Source organism: Lithobates pipiens, unplaced genomic scaffold (assembly GCF_037356315.1).
Source record: "Lithobates pipiens isolate NorthernLeopardFrog02 unplaced genomic scaffold, aLitPip1_a1.2 Scaffold_30, whole genome shotgun sequence".
In the NCBI taxonomy this organism is placed as follows: domain Eukaryota; kingdom Metazoa; phylum Chordata; class Amphibia; order Anura; family Ranidae; genus Lithobates; species Lithobates pipiens.
In genome coordinates, this window is record NW_027507791.1 from 32811713 (window position 1) to 32828107 (window position 16395).

Below are 16395 nucleotides of genomic sequence, written 5' to 3' on the forward strand. Positions count from 1 at the left end.
GGTTTGGTTGGGAACCAAGAACATGCTGCAGGTTTGGTTGGGGATCAAGTACATGCTGCAGGTTTGATTGGAAACCAAGGACATGCTGCAGGTTTGGTTGGAGACCAAGGACATGCTGCAGGTTTGGTTGGAAACCAAGGACATGCTGCAGGTTTGGTTGGGAACCAAGAACATGCTGCAGGTTTGGTTGGGGACCAAGGACATGCTGCAGGTTTGGTTGGGAACCAAGAACATGCTGCAGGTTTGGTTGGGAACCAAGAACATGCTGCAGGTTTGGTTGGAAACCAAGGACATGCTGCAGGTTTGGTTGCGAACCAAGAACATGCTGCAGGTTTGGTTGGAAACCAAGGACATGCTGCAGGTTTGGTTGGGAACCAAGAACATGCTGCAGGTTTGGTTGGGGACCAAGTACATGCTGCAGGTTTGGTTGGGAACCAAGAACATGCTGCAGGTTTGGTTGGGGACCAAGTACATGCTGCAGGTTTGGTTGGGAACCAAGAACATGCTGCAGGTTTGGTTGGGGACCAAGTACATGCTGCAGGTTTGGTTGGAAATCAAGGACATGCTGCAGGTTTGGTTGGGAACCAAGAACATGCTGCAGGTTTGGTTGGGGACCAAGTACATGCTGCAGGTTTGGTTGGGAACCAAGAACATGCTGCAGGTTTGGTTGGGAACCAAGGACATGCTGCAGGTTTGGTTGGGAACCAAGAACATGCTGCAGGTTTGGTTGGGAACCAAGAACATGCTGCAGGTTTGGTTGGAAACCAAGGACATGCTGCAGGTTTGGTTGGGAACCAAGGACATGCTGCAGGTTTGGTTGGGGACCAAGTACATGCTGCAGGTTTGGTTGGGAACCAAGAACATGCTGCAGGTTTGGTTGGGAACCAAGGACATGCTGCAGGTTTGGTTGGGAACCAAGAACATGCTGCAGGTTTGGTTGGGAACCAAGAACATGCTGCAGGTTTGGTTGGAAACCAAGGACATGCTGCAGGTTTGGTTGGGGGCCAAGTACACGCTGCAGGTTTGGTTGGAAACCAAGGACATGCTGCAGGTTTGTTTGGAAACCAAGGACATGCTGCAGGTTTGGTTGGAAACCAAGGACATGCTGCAGGTTTGGTTGGGGGCCAAGTACACGCTGCAGGTTTGGTTGGAAACCAAGGACATGCTGCAGGTTTGGTTGGAAACCAAGGACATGCTGCAGGTTTGGTTGAAAACCAAGTACATGCTGCAGGTTTGGTTGGGGACCAAGGACATGCTGCAGGTTTGGTTGGAAACCAAGGACATGCTGCAGGTTTGGTTGGGGACTAAGCAGATGCCGCAGGTTTGGTTGGGGACTAAGGTCATGTTGCAAGTTTGCTTGGAGACGAAGGTCATGCTGCAGGTTGGTTGGAGACCAAGGGCATGCCGCAAGTTTGGTTGGAGACGAAGGACATGTTGAAGGTTTGGTTGGCGATGAAAAATACTGTAAAACACAGAGTGTGAATAGGGACATGATAAATGAGGCTAGTAGAGATCACTTCTATTTCCCCTTTACAAATCAGTGCTCCCACTCCCATTAAAGACTAGTCCCTGAGCCACCAGTTGGGTACCAGGAGTCTAGAAGCTCCTCAACTATGGCTCTCCAGCTTCCTCCTGCAGTCTTCAGCCATGTTGCCACTTCCTCCAGGTGAGGTATTTCCCTTCTCATGCCCATCAGAGCCGACTATGCAAGCAGTGCAGGTTGCAGGTCCAGCCAAGTTTGTGCCCCTCCTCCTGCTGAAGCACCCAAGGTGGCCACCTCTTCTGCCTACCCCTCGCCCCCTCCCTGGTTACACACAACCTGGTCATTACTCTACATGGCTGCTCCAGCAGCGAGAAGAGTGTTTGTAGGTCGGGTGGAACAGCATCAACATCTCACATCATTCCCCCACCCCTCCCAAATATGACTTTCCCAGCTCCCATGGTTGTGATTCAGCTAGGCAGCACCCCATAATTACCAATCTGCCGTGCTGTCATTGTGTTGGGGAAACATGTAATTGTGGCCAGACATCGTCTCGGTGCTTCTATGTCTGGCCGGCCCATTGAGAGACCTCCAACTCTATCAAAAATTTGAGATCACCACTGAATCTTACTTACCCCATGGCGCCCCTCTGCCTCCTGTATAGATTTCACATTGTATTTATTTTATATTTTAGAGGATAGGGTTGTAATCGTTCTATCTGACACGTGACCTGCAGGACTGGAGTATTCCCTTTCTATCAGTTAAGTGCATCCCGAAGGCTATAGGGCCACCAACTGCCTCATGCCTGACCCCCATCCTTGATAACTGGGGTGTCCCTTCTCATCACTATGGCTATGGGGCCACCAATAGCCTCATGCCTGACCCCCAACTAACCAGAGTGTCCCTTGCCATCAATGGACACCTTCTCAGCATGATTGGCCCTCTTGATGGCTAGGGGGCCACCAAGAGCCCCATGTCTGACCCCCAGCCTACAGAACTAGGGTGTCCTTTCCTATTCTTTTGGCTATGGGTCACCAACAGTCTAATTCCTGACCCCCAACCTAAAGAACTAGGGTGTCCTTTCCTATCACTCTGGCTATGGGGCCATCAACAGCCTCATGCCTGACCCCCATCCTAGGGTGTCCCTTCCTTTCACTATAGGGCCACCAACAGCCTCATGCCTGACCTCAAACCTAAAGAACTAGGGTGTCCCTTCCTATCACTATGGTTATGGAGCCACCAACAGCCTCATGCCTGACCTCAAACCTAGAGTACTAGGGTGTCCCTTCCAATCACTATGGCTATGGGGCCACCAACAGCCTCATGCCTGACCTCAAACCTAGAGTACTAGGGTGTCCCTTCCTATCACTATGGCTATGGGGGCCACCAACAGCCTCATGCCTGACCTCAAACCTAGAGAACTAGGGTGTCCCTTCCTATCACTATGGCTATGGGGCCACCAATAGCCTCATGCCTGACCCCCAGCCTACAGAACTAGGGTGTCCTTTCCTATTCTTTTGTCTATGGGTCACCAACAGTCTAATTCCTGACCCCCAACCTAAAGAACTAGGGTGTCCTTTCCTATCACTCTGGCTATGGGGCCATCAACAGCCTCATGCCTGACCCCCATCCTAGGGAGTCCCGTCCTTACACTATAGGGCCACCAACAGCCTCATGCCTGACCTCAAACCTAGAGAACTAGGGTGTCCCTTCCTATCACTATGGCTATGGGGCCACCAATAGCCTCATGCCTGACCCCTAGCCTGGAGGAATGGAGTCTCCCTTTCCATCACTGGAGTATTTTCTGGCATGGGTGCCCCCCCGATGGCTATGGGGCCATCAATGGCTCTCTCATGGTCATGTGACACAGCAAGCCCCACAGCTAAGCCAAAGTAGTGAATCTCTACGGGATCACTGGAGATCAAAGGGTCAATCCACCCAAACCGGTTCCTTACGCTCCAGTTATGAAATCTTTGTTGCCGAGTTCCCGAGCCGGTGCCCCTGCCTCAGCCATTGTGGGCCGATTCCATTTTTTTCCTGCCGAAAAAAATGGAGATCCAAGAAAGCTCACCGATGACGTACGAGGAGCCCCTATGGATGACTCCACTCATGACAGAAGTATCACTTTTGGGGCGGACTGATCCTTCAACCCCATAACCTCCACCAACTCTCCGGAACCCGGCGTGTCTGACTCATTTCTGCTGTACTGAGAGCAGGTTGTGAAATTCCAAATTGTTGCGTATTTTAACTCCTTATCTGTGGGGGATGAGAGATTGGCTCACCAGCTGGCAGAAGAAAGGACGTTAACAAAAAACTTACCCGCTGTGCACAATCCGAACACAGCCCCCCTCCCCCAACACTGATAGGGCCCCACCAAAAATGAGTATAGACCCTCCGGCTTCATCACAGAGGCAATCCTACCGCCAAGAGCAGCGCCACACCAAAACTACAACCGACACACACAAAGCCACAGTGATGAATTCCATAGCAGCCTGGTCCAGGGCCTGAACTATATACACACTGGTCCAGGGCCTGAACTATATACACACTGGTCCAGGGCCTGAACTACATACACATTATTATTAAGATTATTATTTAAGGTAGTTTTATAGCGCCGTCAATTTACGCAGCACTTTACATATACATTGTACATTCACATCAGTCCCTACCCTCAAGGAGCTTACAATCTAAGGTCCCCAACTCACATTCATATACTAGGGGCCAAGCCAATTAACCTACCAGCATGTCTTTTGGAGTGTGGGAGGAAACCGGAGCACCCGGAGGAAACCCGCACAGGGAGGACATGCAAACTCCAGGCGGGTAGTGTTGTGGTTGGGATTGATATGGAAAAGATTTCCAGATGGATAAACGAATATATATCGTCTGCCGGAGGTGGGATCGTCTATGAAGACCGTACTCCTGATTCGTTTGTCCATTGCTATTACTTCCTGCATGAATCACAATATAGCCAATCAGAGGAGAGATGGACTATATACACATTCATATGGTGATGAATCCCAATGATTAAATGAATATATTGTCTGCCGAAGGTGGGGTCGTCTATGAAGACCGTACTCCTGATTCGATGTCCATTGCTATTACTTCCTGCATGAATCACAATATAGCCAATCAGAGGAGAGCCAAACTATATATACATGTATTCCCTATATACCCAGTCATATGGTGATAATTTCTCAATGAATAAATTAATATATTGTCTGCCGGTGGTGGGGTCACCTATAAAAGACCTTACTTCTGATTCATTATCCATTGCTATTACTTCCTGCATGAATCGTCCTATAGACAATCAGAGGAGTGCTAAACTATATATACATTATTACCTCTATACTACCCAGTCATATGGTGATGATTTCCCAATGAATAAACGAATATATTGTCTGCCGGAGGTAGGGTCATCTATAAAGACCTTACTCCTGATTCGTTGTCCATTGCTATTATTTCCTGCATGAAACACAATATAGCCAATCAGAGGAGAGATGAACTATATACACATTCATATTGTGAATATTTCCCATTGGATAAACGAATATATTGTCTGCCGGAGGTGGGGTCATCGATAAAGACCTTACTCTTGATTAATGGTCAATTGCTATTACTTCCTGCATGAATCGTCCTATAGCCAATCAGAGGAGTGCTAAACTATATATACACATTTATTACCTCTATACTACCCAGTCATATGGTGATGATTTCCCAGTGAATAAACGAACATTGTCTGCCGGAGGTGGGGTCATCTATAAAGACCTTACTCCTGATTCGTTGTCCATTGCTATTACTTCCTGCATGGATCACAATATAGCCAATCAGAGGAGAGATGAACTATATATTGATTATATATATGTTCATATTGTGATTTTTTCCCATTGGATAAACTATAGAAGATCCCACCTCCGGCAGACAATATATTAAAGACCACATACACATCTCATCCATTCCTATCCATTGCCCATAGCTATGACTACCTGTGTGAATCATCCTAGGGCCCAGTCAAAGGGCAGATGAACTATATACACATTCTTATTCTATTTCATAGGCAGGACTGAGGTCAGGATAAATCACAGCCTAGCCAAAGAGAGAGAGAGGGGAGGAGCTATACACACACATCTATCTCATCCCCAGCTATGTGCAATAGGGCCCCATAGCAAATCCATCAGGGGGCCCGTCATAGCAAACCTCCCCCCAAGCAAATATGTTAAGGCCCCCCCCCCCCCCCAAAAAGAAATTGTTACGGTCCACCCCCCATAACAAATATATTAAGGGTCCCCCTAAAAAAAAAAAATCTATTAAGCTCCACCCCCGCATAACAAATCTATTAAAGGCATCTACCTAAACAGCCCATCATAGAAACCTCCCCCCCCCCCCCCCCATAGCAAATCTATTAAGGGCTCTCCTATGGAAAATCTGCTAAGGTTCCTCTAAAGAAACTCTATTAGAGCCACCCTTAGCAAATCTATTAAGGCTCCCCTATGGAAAACCTGTTAGGGGCCCCTCAAAGAAACTCTATTAGGGTCCCCATAGAAAATCTATTAAGCCCCCCCCCCCTCCATGGAAAATGTGTTAAGGTTCCTCCAGAGAAACTCTATTAGGGCCTCCATGGCAAATCTATTAAGGGCCCCTCAAAGAAACACTATTTGGGCCCCCATAGCAAATCTATTAAGGGCCCCCCTATGGAAAAACTGTTAGGGGCCCCTCAAAGAAACTCTATTAGGGCCCCCATAGCAAATCTATTAAGGGCCACCCCCTATGGAAAACCTGTTAGGGGGCCCTCAAAGAAACTCTATTAGGGCACCCATTGCAAATCTATTAGGGGCCCCCCCTATGGAAAAACTGTTAGGGGCCCCTCAAAGAAACTCTATTAGGGCCCCCATAGCAAATCTATTAAGCCCCCCTATAGAAAATCTGTTAAGGTTCCTCCAAACAAAGTCTATTAGGGCCCCCCCATAGCAAATCTATAACCCCCCACCCCCCCCACCACCACCAAATATCCATCTCAGAGTCGCCGGCACACACATATTTGATCCAAGCCACCTATACACAGGACAGGGGGCCCCGTAGCAGTCGCACGGTGTGCTAGTCATAGAGAGGAAGCTGAACTATATACGGATTAAACGTTCGATCGTTCCAGGTTGCGAAGAAGAAGCTGCATTACACAAAAGGAAGCGCGTCCCCCGAAATATCTTCCCTGCCGGTGTCAAATATTTATGTGTCACACACAAGTGCAATGAGAGGTGGGGGGCCCCGGGGGCCCAGTGACAGGGGCAAGGCGGCAGACGACAGCTGTATTGTCTCAGCCAAGCTGGTGTCTGTCCTTCCGAAAAAATACATGATAGACAACAATGGCCGATCCCCCCCTCCCCCACCAAATGGGGAACCTCAGACAACTGCTGCCTGCGTCTTAACCCCATCACCGCCATTGAGCAACTAAAGAGGACCTGTCCTCCGGTGCTCCGCTCACAGCCTCCTTTGACCTCGTGGCAACCCCCCTCCCCCCCGGGGTGGGCTGTATGAGGGGGGTGGCTTGCAATCTAATTGGTGGGCATACCTCCGGCCTCTAAACCGATGGCTCAGCCTGCCGCCAAGTGCTCGGCCTCTATTTTGGATGAAAACATGGCATTCAAGTGCCCGGCCTCTAAAAATGATGACCTGCGGCCTCTGACACCAAAACTGGCTTTGGAGCTCATTACGGGGTCTCCTTGTTCTGAATCTGAAGGACCCAACTGGCCAAGCCTCCAATGTGACCACAAAGCTGCCTGGCCTCAACTCCAAGAGAGCACAGCCGGCCTCCAACCTGAGGAGATTACAGCTACCCGGCCTCCAACCTGAGGAGATCACAGCTACCCGGCCTCCAACCTGAGGAGATCACAGCTACCCGGCCTCCAACCTGAGGAGATCACAGCTACCCGACCTCCAACCTGAGGAGATCACAGCTACCCGGCCTCCAACCTGAGGAAATCACAGCTACCCGACCTCCAACCTGAGGAGATCACAGCTACCCGGCCTCCAACCTGAGGAGATCACAGCTACCCGGCCTCCAACCTGAGGAGAACACAGCTACCCGGCCTCCAACCTGAGGAGATCACAGCTACCCGGCCTCCAACCTGAGGAGATTACAGCTACCCGGCCTCCAACCTGAGGAGATCACAGCTACCCGGCCTCCAACCTGAGGAGATTACAGCTACCCGGCCTCCAACCTGAGGAGATCACAGCTACCCGGCCTCCAACCTGAGGAGATCACAGCTACCCGGCCTCCAACCTGAGGAGATCACAGCTACCCGGCCTCCAACCTGAGGAGATCACAGCTACCCGGCCTCCAACCTGAGGAGATCACAGCTACCCGGCCGTCAACCTGAGCAGATCACAGCTACCCGGCCTCCAACCTGAGGAGATCACAGCTACCCGGCCTCCAACCTGAGGAAATCACAGCTACCCAGCCTCCAACCTGAGGAGATCACAGCTACCCGGCCTCCAACCTGAGGAGATCACAGCTACCCGGCCTCCAACCTAAGAGATCACAGCTACCTGGCCTCTAACCTAAGATCACAGCTGTCCAGCCTCAAGCCCAAAAGGCCATAGCTGTCCAATCTCCACCCCCCAAAAAGAGAGAGATCACAGCTGCCCAAGCCTCCAACCCGTGAGAGCACAGCTGCCCAGCCTCCACCCCAAATGAGCACAGCTGTCCAGCCTCCAACCTGAGAGCACAGCTGTCCAGCCTCTATCCCAAGTGCACAGCTGTCTTGGCATCCATCCTGACAGAGCACAACTGCCCTGAACTGCCACCCCACAAACACAGTTGCCTGTCCTCCACCAAAAGGGGCACAACTGCCCTGGCCTCCACCCTGAGGGAGCACAGTAACCTTGCCTCCAATTTCAAAATACAGCTGAGATATAGAACTGCCCCAGCCTCCACTCCACAGCTGCCTGTCCTCCACCCCAAGGGGGCACAGTTGCCAAGCCTTCACCTCAAGGAGGGCACAGTTGCCCAGCCTTCACCCCAAGGGGGGCACAGTTGCCCATCCTTCACCCCAAGAGGGCACAGTTGCCCAGCCTCCACCCCAAGAGGACACAGTTGCCCAGCCTCCACCCCAAGAGGGCACAGTTGCCCAGTCTACACCCCAAGAGGGCACAGTTGCCCAGCCCTCACCCCAGGAGGGCACAGCTGCTCAGCCTCCACCCCAGGAGGGCACAGTTGCCCAGCCTCCACCCCAGGAGGGCACAGTTGCCCAGCCTCCACCCCAAGAGGGCACAGTTGCCCAGCCTCCACCCCAAGAGGGCACAGTTGCCCAGCCTTTACCCCAAGGGGGGCACAGTTGCACAGTCTTCATCCCAAGGGGGGCACAGCTGCCCAGCCTTCATCCCAAGGGGGGCACAGTTGCCCAGCCTCCACCCCAGGAGGGCACTTATGCCCGGTCTCTAAATGTTACTCATCAGAAAACTTGGAAAACTTGGTATCTGCACCAGCAATAGTCTCAGCTCAACCAAAGCTCTGCTCACGTGTACGTCCCGTGTAACAGAGCACAGCCCCCATCCCCCACCTACCCCACAGACACAACAACCCGGTCCAATTGCAGCCTCTAACACATGAAATCACGCGGCGGTTTCGGTTGTACAATCCCTTCAACACAAACTGGATCAAAAAATAAATAAAAAATTGTGCAATCCAACAACGATTTTCAGGCTTCCCCATACAGAAGGGCTCTGATTGTACAAGTCACAGCACACACGGTACAATCTGTCTACGTCAGACCGATATTTCTGTCCAACCCACGTGCTGCCGATGAAACACAACTGAATCACGTGACAATGCTGATTGTACAATCCTCGATTTGGCAATTTCCATAGATTTACCAAAACTTGGTAACACAAGATCTTCCTGAACTATCTACATTGTATCCAATCAGCATTACATATATGCTGGAGATCTAAAGACGATTGTACAGTGTGTGGTCAGCTGAGGCTCTCCATACACATTACAATCTGACCGTCCAACCAACTTTAGATTGAACAAACTTTGTAACACGAGGACTGGAAGGAAAAGAACTAGAGAATGTGGACTGGGGAACGACGATCAGAGGACTAGAAAACATGGATTAGAAGATGAGGACTAGAGAATGAGGATTGGAGGACTAGAGAACTAGAGAACAAGGACTAGAGAATGAGAACTAGAGAACAAGGACTGGAGAACGAGGACTACAGAGTGAGGAATCGACAAAGAGGACTGGAGAATGAGGACTAGAACATGAGGACTAGAGGATGAGGACTAGAGGATGAGTACTAGAGGATGAGGCCTGGGGGACGACAACTAGAGAAAAAGGACTAGAAGATGAGGACTAGAGGATGAGGACTAGAGGATGAGGACTAGAGAATGAGGACTGGAGGACTAGAGAACAAGGACTAGAGAACAAGGACTAGAGAACAAGGACTAGAGGATGAGGCCTGGGGGACGACAACTAGAGAACAAGGACTAGAAGATGAGGACTAGAAAATGAGGACTAGAGGGTGAGGACTAGAGAACTAGGAATAGAGAAAAAGGACTACAAGATGAGGCCTGGAGGACAACAACTGGAAGGGCTAGAAGACGAGGACTAGAAGACGAGGAATAGGACTAGAGAACAAGGACTAGGAGATGAGGATTACAAGATGAGGACTACAAGATGAGGCCTGTAGGATGACAACTAGAGAACTAGGACTAGAAGATGAGGAGTAAAGGATGAGGCCTGGAGGATGATGACTGGAGAATGAGGACTAAAAGACGAGGACTGGAGAACTAGGACTAGAAGGCGAGGGCTAGAAGGCGAGGGCTAGAAGGCGAGGGCTAGAAGGTGAGGACTAGAAGGTGAGGACTAGAAGATGAGGACTAGAAGGTGAGGACTAGAAGGTGAGGGCTAGAAGATGAGGGCTAGAAGATGAGGGCTAGAAGATGAGGGCTAGAAGGTGAGGGCTAGAAAGTGAGGACTAGAAGGTGAGGGCTAGAAGATGAGGACTAGAAGATGAGGGCTAGAAGATGAGGACTAGAAGGTGAGGGCTAGAAGGTGAGGGCTAGAAGATGAGGACTAGAAGGTGAGGGCTAGAAGATGAGGGCTAGAAGGTGAGGGCTAGAAGGTGAGGACTAGAAGGTGAGGACTAGAAGATGAGGACTAGAAGGTGAGGGCTAGAAGGTGAGGGCTAGAAGGTGAGGGCTAGAAGGTGAGGACTAGAAGGTGAGGACTAGAAGATGAGGACTAGAAGGTGAGGACTAGAAGGTGAGGGCTAGAAGGTGAGGACTAGAAGGTGAGGGCTAGAAGGTGAGGACTAGAAGGTGAGGACTAGAAGGTGAGGACTAGAAGGTGAGGACTAGAAGGTGAGGGCTAGAAGATGAGGGCTAGAAGATGAGGGCTAGAAGGTGAGGGCTAGAAGGTGAGGGCTAGAAGGTGAGGGCTAGAAAGTGAGGACTAGAAGGTGAGGGCTAGAAGATGAGGACTAGAAGATGAGGGTTAGAAGGTGAGGGCTAGAAGGTGAGGGCTAGAAGGTGAGGGCTAGAAGGTGAGGGCTAGAAGGTGAGGGCTAGAAGGTGAGGGCTAGAAGGTGAGGACTAGAAGGTGAGGACTAGAAGATGAGGACTAGAAGGTGAGGACTAGAAGGTGAGGGCTAGAAGGTGAGGGCTAGAAGGTGAGGGCTAGAAGGTGAGGGCTAGAAGGTGAGGGCTAGAAGGTGAGGGCTAGAAGGTGAGGACTAGAAGGTGAGGACTAGAAGGTGAGGACTAGAAGGTGAGGACTAGAAGGTGAGGACTAGAAGGTGAGGGCTAGAAGGTGAGGACTAGAAGATGAGGACTAGAAGGTGAGGACTAGAAGGTGAGGGCTAGAAGATGAGGGCTAGAAGATGAGGGCTAGAAGGTGAGGGCTAGAAGGTGAGGGCTAGAAAGTGAGGACTAGAAGGTGAGGGCTAGAAGATGAGGGCTAGAAGGCGAGGGCTAGAAGGCGAGGGCTAGAAGACGAGGGCTAGAAGGCGAGGACTAGAAGGCGAGGGCTAGAAGGTGAGGACTAGAAGATGAGGACTAGAAGATGAGGACTAGAAGATGAGGACTAGAAGGTGAGGGCTAGAAGATGAGGACTAGAAGATGAGGACTAGAAGGTGAGGACTAGAAGGTGAGGAGTAGAAGGTGAGGGCTAGAAGGTGAGGGCTAGAAGGTGAGGACTAGAAGATGAGGGCTAGAAGGTGAGGGCTAGAAGGTGAGGGCTAGAAGGTGAGGGTTAGAAGGTGAGGGCTAGAAGGTGAGGGCTAGAAGGTGAGGGCTAGAAGGTGAGGGCTAGAAGGTGAGGGCTAGAAGGTGAGGACTAGAAGGTGAGGACTAGAAGATGAGGACTAGAAGGTGAGGACTAGAAGGTGAGGGCTAGAAGGTGAGGGCTAGAAGGTGAGGGCTAGAAGGTGAGGGCTAGAAGGTGAGGGCTAGAAGGTGAGGGCTAGAAGGTGAGGACTAGAAGGTGAGGACTAGAAGGTGAGGACTAGAAGGTGAGGACTAGAAGGTGAGGGCTAGAAGGTGAGGACTAGAAGATGAGGACTAGAAGGTGAGGACTAGAAGGTGAGGGCTAGAAGATGAGGGCTAGAAGATGAGGGCTAGAAGGTGAGGGCTAGAAGGTGAGGGCTAGAAAGTGAGGACTAGAAGGTGAGGGCTAGAAGATGAGGGCTAGAAGGCGAGGGCTAGAAGGCGAGGGCTAGAAGACGAGGGCTAGAAGGCGAGGACTAGAAGGCGAGGGCTAGAAGGTGAGGACTAGAAGATGAGGACTAGAAGATGAGGACTAGAAGGTGAGGGCTAGAAGATGAGGACTAGAAGATGAGGACTAGAAGGTGAGGACTAGAAGGTGAGGAGTAGAAGGTGAGGGCTAGAAGGTGAGGGCTAGAAGGTGAGGACTAGAAGATGAGGACTAGAAGGTGAGGAGTAGAAGGTGAGGGCTAGAAGGTGAGGGCTAGAAGGTGAGGACTAGAAGATGAGGACTAGAAGGTGAGGAGTAGAAGGTGAGGACTAGAAGGTGAGGACTAGAAGGTGAGGAGTAGAAGGTGAGGGCTAGAAGGTGAGGGCTAGAAGATGAGGACTAGAAGGTGAGGACTAGAAGATGAGGGCTAGAAGATGAGGACTAGAAGGTGAGGACTAGAAGGTGAAGACTAGAAGGTGAGGACTAGAAGGTGAGGACTAGAAGGTGAGGGCTAGAAGATGAGGGCTAGAAGGCGAGGGCTAGAAGGCGAGGGCTAGAAGACGAGGGCTAGAAGGCGAGGACTAGAAGGCGAGGGCTAGAAGGTGAGGACTAGAAGATGAGGACTAGAAGATGAGGGCTAGAAGGTGAGGGCTAGAAGATGAGGACTAGAAGATGAGGACTAGAAGGTGAGGACTAGAAGGTGAGGAGTAGAAGGTGAGGGCTAGAAGGTGAGGGCTAGAAGGTGAGGGCTAGAAGGCGAGGGCTAGAAGACGAGGACTAGAAGGCGAGGGCTAGAAGGTGAGGACTAGAAGATGAGGACTAGAAGATGAGGGCTAGAAGGTGAGGGCTAGAAGATGAGGACTAGAAGATGAGGACTAGAAGGTGAGGACTAGAAGGTGAGGAGTAGAAGGTGAGGGCTAGAAGATGAGGGCTAGAAGGTGAGGGCTAGAAGGCGAGGGCTAGAAGACGAGGGCTAGAAGGCGAGGACTAGAAGGCGAGGGCTAGAAGGTGAGGACTAGAAGATGAGGACTAGAAGATGAGGGCTAGAAGGTGAGGGCTAGAAGATGAGGACTAGAAGATGAGGACTAGAAGGTGAGGACTAGAAGGTGAGGAGTAGAAGGTGAGGGCTAGAAGGTGAGGGCTAGAAGGTGAGGACTAGAAGGTGAGGACTAGAAGGTGAGGACTAGAAGGTGAGGACTAGAAGATGAGGACTAGAAGATGAAGACTAGAAGGTGAGGACTAGAAGGTGAGGACTAGAAGATGAGGACTAGAAGATGAAGACTAGAAGGTGAGGACTAGAAGGTGAGGACTAGAAGGCGAGGACTAGAACTAGAAGATGAAGACTAGAAGGTGAGGACTAGAAGATGAGGACTAGAAGATGAGGACTAGAAGATGAGGGCTAGAAGATGAGGACTAGAAGGCGAGGGCTAGAAGGCGAGGACTAGAAGATGAGGACTAGAAGGCGAGGGCTAGAAGGCGAGGACTAGAAGATGAGGACTAGAAGATGAGGACTAGAAGGGGAGGACTGGAAGATGAGGACTAGAAGGTGAGGACTAGAAGATGAGGACTAGAAGGGGAGGACTGGAAGATGAGGACTAGAAGGTGAGGACTAGAAGATGAGGACTAGAAGGGGAGGACTGGAAGATGAGGGCTAGAAGGTGAGGACTAGACTATCCAATTAATTTGTAACTAATCAGGCCGGCCCTTGAGCTACCTACTTGTTGGAGATGTAAAGAAGATTGTACAGCGTGTGGTCAGCCGAGGTTTGCCATACACGTTACAATCTGACCGTCCAATTAACTTTAGGATTTTGCAAAACTTTGTAACACGAGGACTTGAGGAGGAGGAGGACTATGCAATTACTAAGCTACCAATCTTGCGCTACATACTTGTTGAAGATCTAAAGGAGATTGGACAATCAGATTGTAACATGCGTTGAGCTTAAATGTAATAAAAAAACCCACGACACAATGAACGCTCAAATGTTCAATTTTGGAATAGGCAAACAAAAAACAAAAAAGTGGGGGCAGCCGGGACTGGTGCACCGGAGTCGTCCAATTTGCCCCGTAACGGACCAACAATAAACCTCACGATATCTCCAACCACCGGAACAATAGACGGGGAAGGGGGAGGAGGGGGGAGAGATGAGGAAATCCACCTGCCCTCCTCGCCCTCCTCGCTCTTCACCATCTCCTCTTCTCTACCCGCTGAGATTCCCCCCCCCCCCCCAATCTGCCAGGCAACCCCCCTGGAACCTCTGGCCACGAAAACGGGTTCCAGCCAAGTGACAGATGGCCGTGACCTCCACGAAGGAGGCTGAACAACAAAGCAGAGGGAATCCCGGGTCCCCGGATTGGGGCGTTCTCCAAGGGACAACCCCCCCCCCAACACCGGGGACAAAAGGGAAATTGTGGGGGGGAGGGGGGGAGGGGGGTAACTGACCTTCAAGGGTGACTCCTTGGAGCGGTCGGCTCGATCTCTTGTGAAGGGCTCGATCCGAGACATATCCAATCAGAAGTCGGGAATGGCGGTGGGTCGGGCGCTCTCTCCCCTCCCCCACCGGTCGCTCGCCCCCCCAACGACCCACTTTTCTAGATCCAGGAGTTTTCACCGCTGGCACCCGATGGGAGACGAAGAGAGAGAAAAGGAAAGGAGCCGCACGCTGCCAGCCTTCTACTCCGATCACAGGAAGTCACAGCACTGCCGAGACTATTCAAAAGCAAACCTCCTCCACCCCCGACTGCCTCCCTCTCATCCCATCACAGGAGGGGGAGGGGGGGCTACACACTGCAGCTGTTCCACAACACCATTATCTTCTAACTGAGACGCCGACCGCTGCATAAAACAAGAGCCTCTTGTGCCCAGAAAAATGCACCTTTTTTTTCCCTCTCGCCTGAAGTCAAACAGCCATTCCAGTTGTAGTCTCCCCATCAACACAACACACTCTTTTCTTTTTATTTTCATTTTTTTTTTTTTTTTTTTAGATCAACCGCTAACTCACATAGTATAAAAAAATAAAAAAATAAAAAATGTTTTTATTATTATTATTATTATTTTTTTTATATTTAAATAAAAGCTAACAATACAGTACGTCTGGGCAATTAAAGCAAAGTTTTTTTTTGTTTTTGTTTTTTAATTAACTGCTAACTCACACAGTATAAAAAATGTTTTTATTATTTTTTTTTTATATATATAAATAACAGCTAACATACCGTACATTTGGCAATTAAAGCAAAGTTATTTTTTTTTTTTTTTATTAACCGCTAACTCACACAGTATAAAAAACAAAAAAAGTTTTTGTTACTTTTTTTTAATAAATAATAACAGCTATTTTTTTAAATTAACCGCTAACTCACATAAAAAAAATAATAACTTTTTTTATACTATTTATTTTTTTTATAAATAAGAGTTAACATCTGGCAAGTATTATTATTATTTTTTTTTAATTAACCGCTAACTCACACAGTATAAAAAATGTTTTTATTATTATTTTTTTATATATAAATAACAGCTAACATACAGTACATTTGGAAATTAAAGTAAAGTTTTTTTGTTTTTTTTTATTAACCGCTAACTCACACAGTATAAAAAATAAAAAAAGTTTTTATTACTTTTTTTTATAAATAACATCTATTTTTTTTAAATTAACCGCTAACTCACATAGTATAAAAAAAGTTATTATTTTTTTTATTTTTTATTTTTTATAAATAAGAGCTAACATACAGTACATCTGGCAAGTATTAGTATTTATTTTTTTAATTAACCGCTAACTCACACAGTATAAAAAATGTTTTTATTATTATTTTTTTTATATATAAATAACAGCTAACATACCATACATTTGGCAATTAAAGCAAAGTTTTTTTTTTTTTTTTATTAACCGCTAACTCACACAGTATAAAAAATAAAAAAAGTTTTTGTTACTTTTTTTTTATAAATAACAGCTATTTTTTTAAATTAACTGCTAACTCACATAGTATAAAAAAAGTTTTTATTTTTTTTTTATTTATTTTTTTATAAATAAGAGCTAACATCTGGGAAGTATTATTATTATTATTTTTTTTAATTAACCGCTAACTCACACAGTATAAAAAAAAAAAAAAGTTTTTGTTACTTTTTTTTATAAATAACAGCTATTTTTTTAAATTAACCGCTAACTCACATAGTATAAAAAAAGTTTTTATTATTTTTTTTATTTATTTTTTTTATAAATAAGAGCTAACATAC

The 16395-nt window shown here is 48.4% G+C and overlaps 1 protein-coding gene across 3 annotated transcripts in view; it reads right to left on the reverse strand.

The window, feature by feature from the left end:
• The window catches only part of ARHGEF2 (Rho/Rac guanine nucleotide exchange factor 2), a 233614-nt gene that overhangs the window by 82673 nt on the left and 134546 nt on the right, over positions 1-16395 (reverse strand). Inside the window, exon 1 of one of the 3 annotated variants that reach the window (XM_077463975.1) lies at positions 14611-14885. The exons of the other annotated variants lie outside the window; for them this stretch is intronic. Within the exon in view, the coding sequence (XP_077320101.1) occupies positions 14611-14673 (63 nt within the window). The 5' untranslated portion in view covers positions 14674-14885. Of the gene's footprint in view, positions 1-14610; positions 14886-16395 lie in introns of those variants that run through there. 3 annotated transcript variants of the gene reach the window in all.